This window comes from Pinus tabuliformis, chromosome 8 (assembly GCF_031772625.1).
Source record: "Pinus tabuliformis cultivar Carrire ecotype Pingquan chromosome 8, CPIR1, whole genome shotgun sequence".
NCBI classification, from domain to species: domain Eukaryota; kingdom Viridiplantae; phylum Streptophyta; class Pinopsida; order Pinales; family Pinaceae; genus Pinus; species Pinus tabuliformis.
Genome location: NC_142294.1, coordinates 2041747857 through 2041764865, shown reverse-complemented (window position 1 = coordinate 2041764865; position 17009 = coordinate 2041747857). Strand labels below are relative to the sequence as shown.

At 35.7% G+C, this 17009-nt stretch overlaps 1 protein-coding gene across 1 annotated transcript; it reads right to left on the bottom strand.

Annotated features, from left to right (window-relative positions):
• Positions 1–3636: 3636 nt before the first annotated feature.
• On the bottom strand, positions 3637–12833 carry LOC149244646 (uncharacterized). Its single transcript, XM_089374954.1, has 7 exons — positions 11949–12833; positions 9032–10043; positions 8706–8930; positions 7516–7794; positions 5240–6415; positions 4498–4554; positions 3637–4300 (listed from the first exon to the last, which is right to left on the bottom strand). Exons 1-7 carry the CDS (start codon positions 12437–12439, stop codon positions 3812–3814), a joined length of 3729 nt encoding a protein of 1242 aa, XP_089231080.1. The 5' UTR covers positions 12440–12833; the 3' UTR covers positions 3637–3811.
• Positions 12834–17009: the final 4176 nt, after the last annotated feature.

Below are 17009 nucleotides of genomic sequence, written 5' to 3'. Positions count from 1 at the left end.
TTCATTCACTCATGAAATATTGTGATGTGAAACTAATCGGTGATCCTCCACCGTTTGATCAAGCGCACTTGATCCAACGGTTAACAACGATATCAGTTGAGGAACTTGCACGAGGGTTAACCATCCTTACGGAGCCGATAAGGAATATAAACCCTTGATCTATAAAAGTTTAGGTCCATTTTGGAATTAAAGTCTGAGCACTTGATGACCCAATATCCATTGGATAACAAAGGCCATCAAATCCTATGGCTTGCGGGTCTTCAACTAGCACATGGGTTAAAAACAGGCCTAACCCCCACAGTTGACTGTGACCTAAAAGTTTGAAATTGAGATCGACGGCTAGGAGTGAGTGCGGGGCTTCAACCACGATCAAGAAATTCATACACTTCCACCGCCATAGTTGTTGATCACCCAGATCTTATACACGGTGAGAGAGAAATTAAACACGATCACACCATATCATACAGAACTCTAAATTTTCAGGCCAAACTGGAAATGCAAGAATACACATAGATACTTCGGAGGGATGCAAAACCTCCGGGATTGACCAATCACACACAAAAATACATAGAGATATATTTTCTGTAACTTAATCTTATATGCCCAAAATAAGCCAAATCAGTCAAAATCCCTTTACAATCATTCAAAACTTACATAAATACCATTTCATGCTAACAATCAGATCCTTAATCACTGGATCAAATCTGCCTAATCTTAAAAAATATCTAGTCTGGTTGATATTCTCCTCGAGAATCTCAACTAAATCTAAACTGCAAGAATTTATTATAAAATCACTCAATCCCTAAGTCTTAGCTCAAATCCTATCTAGAAAACTTGTATACTGACAGCGAAAGGATCCCACTCCTTTGCTTTTTTTTTTTTTTTTTTTTTTTAATTTTTGGAATAAATTCGAAGCCTTTTGCCTTCAAGCCTCATGCTCCTGCATCACAAACCTAACCACTAGTAGGCTATTAGACTGTGCTATAACCAGACCACTAGGAGGAAAAGGGGTTCCATTATTTTCGAGTGTATCTTATTCCATGGACGAGCATAATAGACGAGAGGGATAGGAAGAGAGCACACAAAGAGAATTTGTGTATTGTAGTGGCCCATGGGCCACAAGCCTTACTCCTTTGTACTCAACATTTTCTATTCAGCGAAAGTGAGCAAAATGACCTCACCTTCCACCTTGGTTTTCTCTCGAAATGGTTTCCCAAGTTATATTGGGTCAAATAGTGTTTTTGATTTTTTATTTCATTGTTCTCTTTTTTTTACATAATTATAATTTGTATGCATGCATAATAAACAATCATTTATAGACCAAAAAATCTAAAGAAAAATAAACCCTCATAGTGTAGATTTTGGATTTTTAGGTATAATTTTATTAGATCTATTGTGATTAATTGGCTAGTGTAATCTCCAAAATAGTTTACGGATCACATTTATAGAAGAGAAAAAAAAATTATTAGTCATCCATAAAGCCACAGTGATGGGTTAATGACACAAAACCCTTCTCTTTATTGGTTCACAACAAATTGTAATCATGATGGTCCAATGAACATAATCGGGTCCCTCCTTTTTTTAAGCATGAGTGAATGATGGAGACTATCATTTTCTAAGGCAGAAGCATTGATCTGAATATTAGGGGGCTTATAGTCTAAGTTTGGATGTACAAGTCATAGTTATATTTTTATGTAAAGGAAATTTGATAGATACATAATTGATAGAGTCAAACCTTATTAAAGTTGACTTTGTCAACAAGACACCTTATATGAAGGCAATATGAAGAGAGTGAAGGTTGAGAAAGAGAGGTACCAAATTTAGCCTCATTGCATGTAATAGTTCTCCTTAATGGAATCATTCTTCTCTCTCTCTCTCTCTCTCTCTCTCCATATATTTTAAATGTATTCAAATCTTGCATTTTTATCAATGTTCTTATTGATTAGTTACATGGTAGATCTATGTGTTTTCTCTTCCTCTTGGCATTCAATAATTCTAAACATTATCCCCCAAGATATGGATCACATAGGCAAACCATGAACCATCTCCAACATTTCAAGGCTCTAACATCATGAAGAGGATGAGGGTACAAATTCAAACTAGAAAAACCCTCATTGAACCAATACTGAAGCAAAGATTAGATAAGGAAGGATCAACATAGTTGGGATATAGACTTCACAACTTCCACTGGGCCAAGTTCAAAGAAATATAGTGGGACAAACACTAGAAAACATTCACCCAATGGGTTGAGAAGGAAGACAAAAACACCCAAATAAAACATTAGCTTGGTGCAACACAATTTGATGGGTTTGGCGGATGGAAGGAAAGGGTTGTAAAGTTTATATTCAATCAGTTCCACAAAGACTCCTTAGGGTCGGAAAGACACATTCCAGTTATTGTTGGATTGTTTCACAGAATTGTCAATATACCTACATAGAACCCCTAAAACTAAGAATTCATGTTACTGGATCCAAAATTTGTGTAATATGTGATATGGAATCAAGATTGATTGAAATGATTATAAAAGGAAGAACTTTATGAGGATAAAGAATTTGATCCAATAGAAAATACCACTACCTAATAGGTGAAATGTATATAGAAAGCAATCTTCTTAGTGGATTTGACTCACTAAGGGGTGATCATTGGCACAGTGGACAAGTTGAGGATCTACTCTATAAGAATGTAAAGATCCATTTGAGGATATTGCTAGATGGTGTTTGTGTGTTTATTTTTGTAGGAATTTTTGTAATGTCATATGTATATGTTAGATATATATGTAGTAATGGATAACTAAGTAATAAGCACTTTTATGTTTATATGTATGTAATATTTATTTCAAATATTAATAATGCTAGGTTTTGAGATTCCAAATTTAAGAATTCTAAAATAATGCTTTGACTTTTAAAAAAAAGGAGTGGTACTAATTACAGATTTCATTTTTTTTTTATCTGATTTTTTACAATATCACTTCAGCTACCAAAACTTAAGTTAACTAATAGTACTATTTTAATAAGTTAACTAATAATACTATTTTAGTTTTTAGTTTTGTTTTATTTTAAAAGAAAGGAGCGGGACTAATTATAGATTTGATTTTTTTTTATCTGAATTTTTAGAATATGACTTCAGTTACCAAATCTTAAATTAACTAATAATACTATTTTAGTTTTGTTTTATTTTAGAAAAAATATTTATAACTGATAATTGTCAATTAGTTTTTTAATTAAGCAAACGTGTTATAAAAAATGTATATATATATATAACAAAATCAACCCAAACTTAATATATATATATATATAAAATAAATCAAAATCAACCCAGACTTATTGCTAGTTTTCTCCACACCCAATCAAGGAGAAGAGGGGAGAAGAAAGAGTTGAACTTTCATTATAATTCAACTATCTAAATCAAAATTTCAAATTTTAATTATTTAATGATTCATGTTTTGTGAACTTTCTTAAGTAAATGCGATTGGGATCTTGTTTTTTAATGTGATTATTTTATTATTATTATTATTTATTTTTTTTTCCAAAATTCCTATTAACACAATTAAAAAAAATCATTGTAATTAATATATCCAAAATTCATATTAAGGAACATCATTTTCAATTATTATCATTAACATCTCCAAAACAGCATCTCATCTCAAATGTAGATTAACCATTCAAGATAGCAAATAAAATCTCAAATCACTTCAGTGTTAGCCTTTTTCCCGCTTTGCGGTATGCTAGTCATAAACATTAACTTATTTCCCTGCACAATAGATATAACAACAAATTTTTTAGTGTAGTATATACTTTATAATTAAATAGCTTTATGCAAATGCAATTATAAACTCCTTCGCAACTTTTGAAATGTCAATGTTCTTATCGACCATCAGCAACCATCCCATTTTTACATACCCTGCATCCAATTCCGACGCATTCTTTCGCCGACGGGTTGTCCAATGGGCACCAGAGTCATCGGAGCAATATACATCGATGTCTCTGTAACCTTCGTAATCTTTAAACAAACTAGACTCGTCAGTCCAGATAAATACATGAAGACTTCTTTCACCTCTGTAACGGAGGGTTGTGTACTCCTGATCTGTGCCATCATAATTACTTGCTTTAAATCTTACACTAAGAGAGGCAGCTCTAGCAAGAGGCAGACGGGGGCTGAGAAAGCACAACAATATGGCACTGTGTGAATGGAAATTCTCTATCTTCATATGCCACCCAGTTGTACGTGTATCAAAGGCAATATCAATCATTTTGATCTTAAACTTCCCCATGATATAACGTACTTCTTGGTCATTGGATATCTGCACAGATGCCATTGTTATTTTTTAAAATTTCAAAATTGAGACACTCTGTTCACTTATTGACTCATGCAGATAAATTGAGCTTAAACTTAGGTTAATTGTAGATTTAGACATCCAAAACGAAACTGAATATACAAAATCTACAATTAACATAAACCAACTATAATATCTCATTTTTTAACAAATTAAACACCCACCGATTTATCGTCTGCTTTTGCACTAAAGATGGCAGCTGACAGATTTTCATGTGATGCCTGCACAAATTTCCCCACTCCAATTAGCATGTAAGCATAATGTGGTGTTTTTAAATTGAAATAATGATATCATATGTAGTAGCCACATTAGATTAATAGTTATTTATATCTAAAAATCCAAAGAATCAAATAATTGACTTCTTCGCTGTTCATTAAATTACAGAATATTTCTAAGATTTACAATCGGGATAAGTTCAACACAGATGAACCAGAAAACTACAAGGATATGTTGCAGTTATTTAATTAGCATAAAAAGCATATAACTTTTATATAAATTAATATTGGGTATAATAAAATTTACAACCGGGATAAGTTCAACACAGATGAATCAGAAAACTACAAGGATGTGTTGCTGTTATTTAATTAAAAAGTATATAACTTTACATGAATTAATATTGGGTATAATGACAGATGGATGCCCACCAGAAAAACACAGATATTTACTGTTTCCATGCATTTATATTTATGTCATTTGGCTATTAGAGTTTTGTGCCTCCTTTCATACTTTGTTGTGTCCAGAGTTTTGTTTCAGTATGTTGTAGGTCAAAAAGCCGTAACAGGACTTTGAAATCTCTCTGGTGGTTCCATATACTGATATACATGTGTGTCATGTAAATACAGAATGTAATTTTATACATTAAATAAAATTACTCTACACTTTTTCCTGAGGAAAAAAAATACTCACCAGAAAATGAGAAATGTCATTCCAAATAAGTCCATTGTTACTTGAAATGTGGAGACAATTCAACCATTCCAGCTGACTCAAGCCTTTTATCCTCTTCAGCATCCAACAAGCCTCCGCTTTTATTTCTTCCAATGACGTCAGACCTTCAACATTCAAGGTTTCCAGCGCAACGCATCCATTGATGTTGAGAAATTTAAGATTAAACAGATTTGAAATATTTGTCACTGTCTTCAACCTCAGGCAGCTTTGCAAGCTTAGTCTTACTAATCTGGACGGCAACACATTTATCTGCATTAGCCGAAAATTTTCTGAGAGATCAAGAGTTTCGAGACTGCAATAAAAGCCTTCAGGAATGGATATCTCGGATATGGATGTTTTCTTCAAAGTAAAATCTCTTAAACCACGAAAGCCAACATCCATGGTGTCCCGATTCTCAACAATGAAGTTCGCTACTGGAGAATCCTCTATAACCAAAACTTTGATATTTGGCCCTGAAATTTCCTCTGTTAAGATGTGCTGTAGAGAGTGGCATTCAATCAGAATCAACTCTTCTAAACGCACCAAATCACCAATGAAATGTTGCAACTCTTTTAACTGTGAACTCCCTATTCTTAGATGCTCTAACATGTCCAGTAGTTCCAACTTCATGGGCAATTGCATCAAATTAGTCCGTAGTAAATTTAGGTACCTTAAAGACCTTTGATATGCCATTGCACTTGGCAAATCTACCAATTGAGCACAGCCTTCCAAGTCCACATACTCAAGTGTGGACATTTCTCCCAAAATATCAGTGGGCATGGATAGATTGTTGCAGTCTCTCAACGCTAGATACTGGAGGTGCGTTAATTTGGAGAAGGAATTTGGTAGTTCGGTCAGATTAATGCAGCCGGATAAATCTAAATGTCTTAGGCTTTTAAGTTCCGAAAAATCAATAGGCAGTGACTGTAAAAATGTGATATTTTTCAACACTATCTTATTCAGGAATTTCATGCTGGTACCTATCCACTGAAGAAAACGGAACTGGAAACAATAAGGTGCTGCCTCGCCTTCCTCTGCACCACCATCTGAGATATTTTTATGGGAATGTTCAACTGCATTGAAAGCCCTGCGGCTGCTCGAAGTACTTGGAACTGTGTCGCTTACATCAACACTCAACTCGCTCAAATGCCAAGGTGGCTGCAATGCACATAACACAAAATCTGTTTATGAAAAATAAGATTAGGGCGTTTATAACTTTCAGGTATTAGTAAAAAAAATTCGATGGCAGAGAAAATCTGTGTCCGAATTGCCGATTACAGGACAAAAAGCTACAAAAATAAAACGGTTCGGGGCTATATTTACAATGTTGTTTGCTGTGTTAACATATTCTATTCGATTGTGGGTTCTGATGATCTGCAATGATTGAATATTTTAGTGTGCTGAATTTAACTGGATTATAGATTTTGGGAATATTTGAGAGTGAGAAGTTAAAAAAAAAAGAAAACAGAGTAAGACCGATAAAAAACAAAGTAAGACATAAAATAAAATTCAAAACAGGGCAAACATAAATCAATCAAACTGGGATATATTTTCTACTCATTTTCAGAGAGAATTTATTTAGAAAAACCAGAGATGTTGCTCCTTTCAAAATCCCCTGTTTCAGCTTTGTTTTCTAGCACAGTAAAAAGCCCTGTTTCAGCTCTGCTTTCTCACAAAGTAAAATGCCCTGTTTCAGCTCTGTTTTCTCACAGGCAAAACACCCCGTTCAACTCTGATCACACACCCAAAAAGACAGCATGAACCTCTCACTTTACACACACAGTAAATACAAAATACAAAAGAAAATAAAATTCACAGGGCTGCGTACATGCCCAGCCATACATGGAGAAGTACGTCAGTCAATATTCATTTAATCATGCGTCCTTTCAGCCTTAAAGGGAAATCTGTGACAGGATTTCTTGTAGATAAGTAGTATCTGTGACAGGATTTCTTGTTCATAACGAGAGTGAATGGGTTAGTTGGGATTATTTCCAATAAATCTAACAAACAGTTGTTTGAACTAGCTGTTGTCCATTGGATTCTTACATATTCCTCAAATCTGTAATCAGGATAAGGATATCTGAGTGATTGCATATTTGAGAAATTTGATAGGTAAGAGTAAATAAGTTAACTTGTTCCTGTTTATTGTTTATCAAATTTTGTGAATATTCTTAAATCTGCAATCCAAATAAAAATAACAAATAACTTCGTATATATGACCTTGATCATAACTTATGGAATAACCTAAATATAATTACCTCATCAAATCTACGGAAAAACCGCTCTACGTCACCTTGACCCTGTAGTTCCAAAACTCTTAATCTTCGCAGTGAAATAGCATCAGGAAAATTGATGGGACCGAAATTGCGCAGGCGAAGCCACACCAAGTCTCCATCCATATCCCACGAACCAAAAGCTATCGGAACTTCAAGAACAAGAAGGTTTACACCTACGCCCTTAGTGTAACTGGTCCCATCAGGCTGCTCTTCACCTTTTAGAATCCGAATGCCTCGTATCCTAACGGAATTTGCTCCACTCTGACAAACACATTTAAAGAAGTCAAGTTAAATCATTGTATTGTTATGGAGATTAATAAAAGAAGTTTGGAATTTTCATCAATATGGAATTTCGATGATCGACTTTTACTTAGAATTAGGTAAATATCTTAATACACTGTGATGAGATGTTTAAACTTTTCTCACTGAAGCATCTAATTTTGTAGCAAAGTTTAATGTATTGAATTAAAGATACAGAATGTTAAGTTTTCATCAGTTTTGAAATTTTGATTGAATTTTGACAATAGTAGTAGCTTTTGAGTTGGGTAAACTTTCTAATTAAATTGTTCAATCATGCATAATAACTCTGTATAGCTCTGTTTATTAGATCTCTTCAGACTTGAGCATTTACTACTGGAGCAAAGTTTTCTATAATGAACTGAAATTAAACATGCAAGATGTCAAGTTCTCGGTAATTTCAAATTTTGATAATATGGGTAGGTTCTGCATTGGGCAAAATCTCTAATAACGTTGTTAATCATACACAAAACTTACATGATAATATATCTATATTCATGTTTAATTTTTTTACTAAATTGATATTACATAAGTTGATTCCTGATTCTTGTCAATGAGCAGATTTGATCGTATCAGCCCGAACCTTCTTTCAATAATTGATCTTTATGATAACCCAATTAAGAAACTCTTTATTACAAAACTAACTATAATGTAAACTCAATTCAAGTTGTAGTTTATATTATAGTAATTTGAAATGCATAAATAAATTCCCTTACATAAATTTGAAATGTATTGAAATTATACAGAATTGGATCTCAATCATCTTAAATTCCATTATATATTACCTTATTATTATTCAATATTTATGACCCTGCTACTAAATACATAACCCTATTTTAAAAAATTTAGCCTTTTATAAAGACTACACAAACTACCTGCCAATTCAACATTGCTTGGATATCATTTGAGCTGCTGAGCCGTAATGGCTTAGGTGCTGGCAACACAAAAAACTCCTCTCGAGCGATCTGTTTTGCCATTTTCTTAATATGATCGCGCATTGTAACTTTTAGTGTCATTTTGGTTGTTCCATATTTACACATTGAACCATTGGGAGGCAGTAGGCAGCCAGGACCAACTGTAATACATTTCATGTCATGTCCCTGAATTGAACGCAACCAAAACAACCCATCACAATGATATAAAATTCCACCAGATCAAACTTTTTGCAGGAAAAGTTATTAAATGCAGAAATAATTCTTACAGGGTTTTTTATGCGGCATTCAATTTCGTCTTTATCATAAGATGGGAAATCATCATACTGATATTCGACAAGGCATTTTTGACGGAGACTTTCCAGGCAGTCCATGGCGTCGTTGTAACCTAATCCCTCTAGTACACGAAATACTAAATCTTTGTCCTCTCCCGCCAAGAAGCATCCAATATCCAGAAACATCTCCTTCTCTTGGTTGCTCAGAGTCTCATAACTCACTTTTAATCTCTCTATTAGATCGTCTGGCAGGCTTCTTGAGAACTTTTCCAACTGGAGCTCCCAATACCTTCTGTCAGGCCTGTCTCGACGAAGCTGTGCACCCAAAACTTGCAAACATAAAGGCAGCCCATCGCAAATTCTCAAACATTCCTCAACCAAATCTTCAAATCCTTGGTATGGTTCGGATTGAAGGAACGCATGCCTGCAAAAAAGTTCTCGGGCATGCTTTAACTGCAATGCCTTTACATCATACAATACAATTTTTGGAGAACATCGTCTTAGTAAATCTTGATCACGAGATGTGATCAAAATTAAACTACCAGATCCCACAACATCTGTGACAAGTAGGCTATTTATTTGCTCAAAATGATCCACGTCATCGAAAACAACCAGAACTGCTAGGCCACCTAGACGATCTCTGAGAATACCCTTTCCTTGGCTTGTATTATCAATATGCAAATCATAACCCAGCAAGTCACGAAGTAGCTTATGCTGCAAAGACGGTAAACTCTTTTCTCTAACCTCAGACAAATAACAAGACCTAGTAAAATCAGAACGTTTCAAGTTGTACAAAAATTTAGCCAGAGCTGACTTCCCTACTCCGCCTACACCTGCAATGCCCACAATAACTGTGCCATTTAACTGGCTTTGATTCATTATTTTACTCTGGAAATCCTCCACGGTTTGCTCCAGTCCAACGGGGTATGTAGCCACCTCTAATGGTTCCAATTTTACGTCTTTTAATACAGCTTTCACAATCCTCTCAAGAAATTCCCCATGATCACTGAAATAACAAACAAATGGATGCATGTAATCATATGGTTAGCATTAATCCATGATTTCTGGAGCACCAACAAATGGATGCAAGCACTCATAAAGTTAGCAGTAACGCCGGATAAAGGATCTAAAGACCTGTTTTAAGGAATTCACATTTCGCAGGGGACAAAATTTAGTGGCTGATGCTCTTTCAAAACGGGGACACCGGCATCAGATGGGTGAAATTCACTACAAAATTTTCTTTCTGGGTTCTCTTCAAAGCACGGGCATGATCCCAAACTGTTGATTTTACATTAGTATATGCTTGATGGACTTTAGTGCTTTTATTAGCTGTAGACTGAGATTTTTATTTTTAGCCTTTTTTTTATAAAAACCATGTGCCACATTTACAAAAGGAAAATTTGTCTCATCTATTTCAGGTAATAGGTCACAGAACTATTTTGGATGATGTTTGCAAAATGCAGAATTTTTATGGTTTACAACTTTACAGTCCATGTTTTGACTATTAACCCAAACAGATTTATGTAAACAGTTCTATAGAAAACTTGTTAGTTTTTTCTTTCCTCAAAAAAAGTTAACAGTAATGAAAATATGAACTAGCCTTAAATTTAAATTTAAGCATACTAATAAAGTATGTTTCATACTCATGCATTGCACCGAGTACTAAAATATATATTCAATCTTTGATGCTCAGATCTGAAATCTTAAATACTACATGTTATGCTAGGCTTGGGCACAACTCATATGCAGTAAATGAATGAAAGGAAAATCAAACCATCCCAAAATGAGGTGTATCAAACCATTTCAACATAAAATCCAGTTGGTCCAAAATTTTGTAGATTTGTTTTTGAAAAATGTTATGAAATTACATTCGTCGGATGTTCATTCAAGCTTTTTCTGTTAACTTCTTTCGCTGGAACATTCCAAAACTTAATAAAAGATAAAAAATGAGATTGTTCTTTCTCAACTTCATCAAATCTTAAAAAAAAACCTCTACTCACGTAATTACTCATAAACTTACCAAACAAAATTAAAAACTCGCATATCCTTTCCTCATAAACTTGCCAGAGAAAATAAAATTCTCATTTTCTGTGCTGGAAAATCTAGAAATTAAGTTCGTTCAAGGGCCTCAAGCGTAGCCCTGTATCAGTGATTCCAGGGTCATTGTTCGCTTAATTCAATAGGCTCCCTTAGGCTCCAACAATAAGTCATCTAAAGTTATATTTTTGCTTACCACACACTATTTGGATAAAATGTTTTGGTTTATTTAGTTATATCTTTTACAAACACTCACAGTAAGATGATTTTTTTTTTTTTTAAATTGATATATAAACTAGTTTTTGTTTTTTTGAAATAAAATTGATATTTTTGAATTAACAGAATTTCGGTTTAACTTTTGTTACATACGATGACACTTCAGCGAAAACTTGAAATTCTCCGTTTCGATCCGACGAATTCCAGGCTTTCATAAAAAGAAGGAAGATAAATTTTTTAGGAAGGATGCCAGTATTGTGAAATTTTGTTTTGGGTAGGTTAAATGGAGTTGAGTTAATTGGTAATAAACAGTTTTTTAATTATAGAATTAAATTTTATTATAATTTATGCATAGCAGAACCTGTTCATATAGATTTTGTCTAATCCCAAATGAAATTCTTAAAAATTTGAAAATTTCATCACAGTTCTGGAAAGAAGACACGTGATTTTTCTATATCACGAAAATTCTAACAAATTTTCCACAGTATTTGGTCTCTCCAATCAAATCCATCGGTTAAAAAGGATTATTTGTTTCACATTTCACAGTATTTGGTCTCTCCAATCAAATCCATCCGTTAAAAAGGATTATTTGTTTCACAATGCATTTGTTCGCAGACTATAAAATCAATGGACTTGTAAAAAAATAAAGGGGTTTTACCTTTCATTCGATTTAAATAGCAGACCAGAAATGTGAGAGGCTTGGTTAAGTGCTGCCTTCCACCGCTGGATGCATTCCACCGTGACTCTGCCTTTGCGTTGGTGTTCTTCAAAGGATTTAGCATAACGGCCACTCTCAACATGACGAAGGTCTTTAGGCTCAACATCACAAAACACAGGAATTATCTTCAAGTTACGATTGTGATATGATCTCAAAATCCAACGCAGCTCTTCCAAACACCAAGGGGATTCAGCATAACACTCAGTAAAAAGGGCAATATGAACTGACGCGCTTTGAATGGCTCCGAGGATTGCAGGGGACAGAGTATCTCCCGTGTGAAGTTCCTTGTTATCCAGAAACACGCGCAGCCCATGACAATTTGTGAGGCGATGGTAGATGAAGCTGGCAAGAGTCTTCTTGATATCGGGACCCCTGTGGTTTATGAAAACGTGGTATGTCCCTGACACCGGCTCTGTTGCAGCTTGCTCCATTGGTATTTTTCTGATACACTAGATGAAGGGAATGCTTAGAGTTTCTGATAAAGAAGATTGAGAGGTAGCTAATGCTAAAAGAGTAGATGAAGGGAATGCTTAGAGTTTCTGATAAAGAAGATTGAGAGGTAGCTAATGCTAAAAGAGTAGATGAAATAAATAGAGGATACTTTTTTTTTAAATTTCATTTCAAAATCTTCTTGAAATATAATTAGGTACAGAGCATAGCTCATTGATTACATGGGAGAAAAGGAATACCATGCTATGATCAGGTATCTCTTTCGGCATTTAGTTCGTCCCTGTGATATTTGGCTTCATCACGCATTCTCGTTACATAGCATAAAAGGAATACCATGCTACAGGCAGGTATCTCTTTCGGCATTTAATTCATCCCTCTAATATCTGGCTTCATCACGCTTTCTCGTTTCTCTACTGCGTTATGAAAGTCAATGCGCGCCCTTCGTTGAGTGAGCATAATCACGCCACGTTCCGAAATACACCTTTCAGAACCCTTTCCCAACTCATTTGGTAAGGGTTTTAATTGAAATTGTTGGCAGTTACGGAAGTCTATCTGTTTATGATGACAGGAAATATCAGCCTCAACCATTTCACATCGTGTGATTGTGTTATTTCCTCTGGAGAAAGACGGGGATGTAACGCTGTCAAATTATTAAAGAGAGGCAGAGACGGGGATGAAATCAATTGGAAAACACTGGGTATTGCATACATTTTAATTATTAAGGAGATTTTACAATAGAATAGGAATTTTCTAGAATTGTGCAAGATTGCGGCCTTTTAAACATAAAATTTTCTTTTTAAAATTAACTATGACAAGTAGCTATTCATCTAGTTGAGAGATTATTTTTTAACACTTTTTATCAAGTGCTATATTATCAGTGCTAACAACTACCTTTTAATCACAACCACTACTTGTGCATAGTGTTACTGTCAGTCTTTGAAGCCTTCCTCCAATGATCAAACATGTTTTTACAAAGTGATTTTAAGGTGTCAAAGTCAAATTTTGTCATTTCAGTGAGTCTTCAAGCAAAATTTGGTCACTAGGCATTAGGTCTAGGGTTTGCTTTCACTCCTTTTAAAGTTGCCCAAATGTCAGTCTATGTCACTATTCAGCTGAGTCTATCATCATTCAGAGGGTTGTTATTATCATGTCAGGTTCCATTGGGTCATTTCACACCTTGTTCATGCTTCAGTTGCGCCTAGGCAATGTTCATTTCCCTCTCCTAGGGTTTTGAAGCTAATTTCTCTTGGATGGTCAAATCATTAGCAAAACTTGTATCCAGAGGTTCATACACCTTCTTCTATCCTTAAAGTACCTTATAAAACACTTCCCATCACTGAGATCCCCCAAATTCCTCATTTTCACACAAACCCTAGTTTCTTGCTACAATCTGGCAATTTTCTAGGTTGGGCCTGTGTTTTGCCTTTTTGGACCCCTTCCCCTCACTCAATTTCTGAGATTCCACTTTCCCCTGCTTCCTAACATCCTTCCCTACTTCCAAAAATTTTCTCAAGAATTTAGAAGCCCCTTATCCTCTTCATTTCGCTTCATTTCGACAAATCTCTTGTTCCACACATCGGGGTAGGTTTTACTCAAATGATGTTTCTGAGCAATCAAAGATGAATTTGGGAAAACTGAGAGAGGTTTTTTTCCAAAACAAGCCACGAAAGAAAAACCTCCTTCACTTTTTACACAGGTGTCATGGTTTTAGAGAAATGTAAAAAATACAATTGCCTTAGGAGAATTGATGCACCTCTACAGTGACCTTGGGAAAATCAAGTTTTCTCCTAATTTGGTTGGCCAAATGACTTTCTTGATGAGTCAAATGATAACAAGACACAAAGATCTTTCCAATGAGCTATCATGAACTCAATTTGGAGTTGAAGAAGACATTCAAAAGTTGGCTGTAACAACACTCTGCCTTTGAGCAGCCTCATTTGCCACATTTTGACCAGTCTTGGGAGATTTGATTTTTGACAGGGTAAATGAACTCCAAATTGAAAAATTCTAATTGGGTTGGAAATTAGACTCAAATACATTTCCAACGAGCTATCCTGCGTCCGATTTCGACATTGGGAAGGCCTCCAAACGTCTCCTGTAAAAAGGCACTACGCATATGGCTATATGCGCCGCGCCTTCCCTGTGCGCCGCGCCAGTGTATTTTTGCACTGAGAAATGAGGCTATATGCGCCGCGCCTTCCATGTGCGCCGCACTAGTTGCCCAATGCGCCGAGCCATAAACAACTTCACAAATTTGCTCAAGATCGTCCGAAACCTGTGGATCATCACTTGTTCAAGTATGATAACCCTCTGATTATTGCTTTTCATCCAAGATTAGTGCTTGTTAGATGGTGGTTGTCTTATGGTGTTGGATAGAAAAATCAAACCCTACTAAGGAAAACGATGTTAGGGTTTTGTATTAACTGTTTGGCTGCCAAGTTACTATTCCCACCTCACATTCCCTTGCTCCATTTTTTCCTTGATTTCCCTATTTCATAAAGTCACCCACTCTTATATTCATTAGTTTCATATCCCATACCCCCAATTCCTATTTTACAAAGTCCCAAACCCAAACCCTAGTCCATATACTATACCCTATCCCAACATTCCCTCATATCCCAAGTTACTCATTCCTAAGTCCCACTATCCCTATCCCTAAAGTCATTGCATTCCCTATCATTCATGTCAGTTGTAAAATTCCCAAAACCTCAAATTTTCTAAACAGCCAAGTAATCGTCCATTGTTCCTACATTTGTCAAAATTCCAAAGGGCAAACATCACTTGACAAGACCCCACTGTCCACACTTCCCTATTTCCCACAGTCCCTCCCACATTTGGCAATTGCGCCAAACTCTCATTCTTCATCTCATTGAAAGCCAAACAGACTTTGAAACACCATGAAGGCGGACAGACAATAACTTTACAACTGAAACTGCATGCATCAGGAGGACACTGGAACAACGTAAAAGGCAAGATCGGCTCCGAATATTGGCCGAAGCTTCTTTGGCTGAGCATGGCACTTGATGAGGCACCTTCAACCCAAATTTCAAGAAATTTGGAGAAAATTTTGTCAATTTTGAAAATTTTGGCACAAAAAACAGGGTTTTCCTCTATATGCGCGGCGCACCTTGCGCGGCGCTTAGGATTTGGAGCTCCAAAATACAAATGACTTGCAGTTTTGGATTTGTCATGAGAAATCATGATTTTTGGTACTTGAACAAGAAATTTGGGCAAGTTTTGGGTTACCAAAAGGTCAAAAAACATGCAAAAAATGACCTCACTGCCCCTATTTTGACACACAGGAAGCAGTCTTGGGAGAATGCACTTTTGGAGGTGCAAATGGACACCAAATTGGAAAATTCTACTTGGGTGGGAAAGTAGACAGGCAGGGCTTTCCAACAAGCCAACTTGAGCTCAATTTGGACTTCAGCGAGTACCTCAAAATCAGCAGTAAAGTAGCACGACGCATATAGAAATCAGCGCGACGCATATAGATTTTTTGCCCAATTTTTCATCTTTCAGCTCAGAGATTCGGCCAGTTTGAATAGTTTTGCTTTGTGATGTAATTTTTGACTTATCTTGATGTAATTGAATGAACATGATGTAATTTTGGCACTTAGTGACTTGTTCTAGAATATTCATTCACCAAAGAGTGAAAATTTAATGAATGAATCAGTTTCCTACCTTATAGAGACAAGTTGTTTTGATTGCCTAGATTTTAGTGCTTTGTTTAGAATTGGTTGAAATAGCTCCTAGAATGATGAGCTCGACCCCTAGAGGCAAAGGAATAGGTTGGCTTGCCTATATTATGTAATTTCTAAGTCATTTTCAGGGTTTGACTCTTGGGAAAAGCTTGACACTCTATTGTACATTCACTTCTGCATTTTTGGCAAAGGAAAGACCAGGGTTTTGCAGCACTATTTGGGATCCATGTGGCTTTATGTGTTGATGGTGTGCTTCTTTCAATATTTGTAAGTTGTTATGTGTATCATTTTCCTTCTCTCATCTTTTGCAATTGAACAAATGAAGTGTTAAGGTAGAATCCATAGATTGTTATGCTCTGCCTTTGAATTTGTTTGATTTTTCATGTTTTCATCTGTTTAAGGAGAATCCTTGAAAGCTTCTTGCTCTCCTTAGCTTCTCACCAGTCAGATCTAGCCATTCATTTTCTTTAAAAGCATCAAGACAATCGCCTACCTTGCCCCAAGTAGACCTCTGCAAAAACTGTCTCATCCCCGCACCCAAAATTGCCTTTCCCTTTGATTCAACAAAAACCTCAAAAATCAACTTCAAACTCCTTGTACTTCATACCTAGCCTAAGATCAATTGCCAATTTAGTCATCTCGAGCCTCATCGATTACCTTTTGCCGAGATTGACCCGGAGAGAGCCCTCTCCTGTCCTCATAGGGCTAGCTACGAGCCTGAGCGTGGTTTGATATGGACCTAGAACCTTGTCTTTTCAGCCTGAGACAAATCTAGGCTCTAACACATAGTAGTGCAGGTTGTTTTTAGTTTTGTGTTGTGCAAGTTTTTTTTTTTTTTTTTTACCCT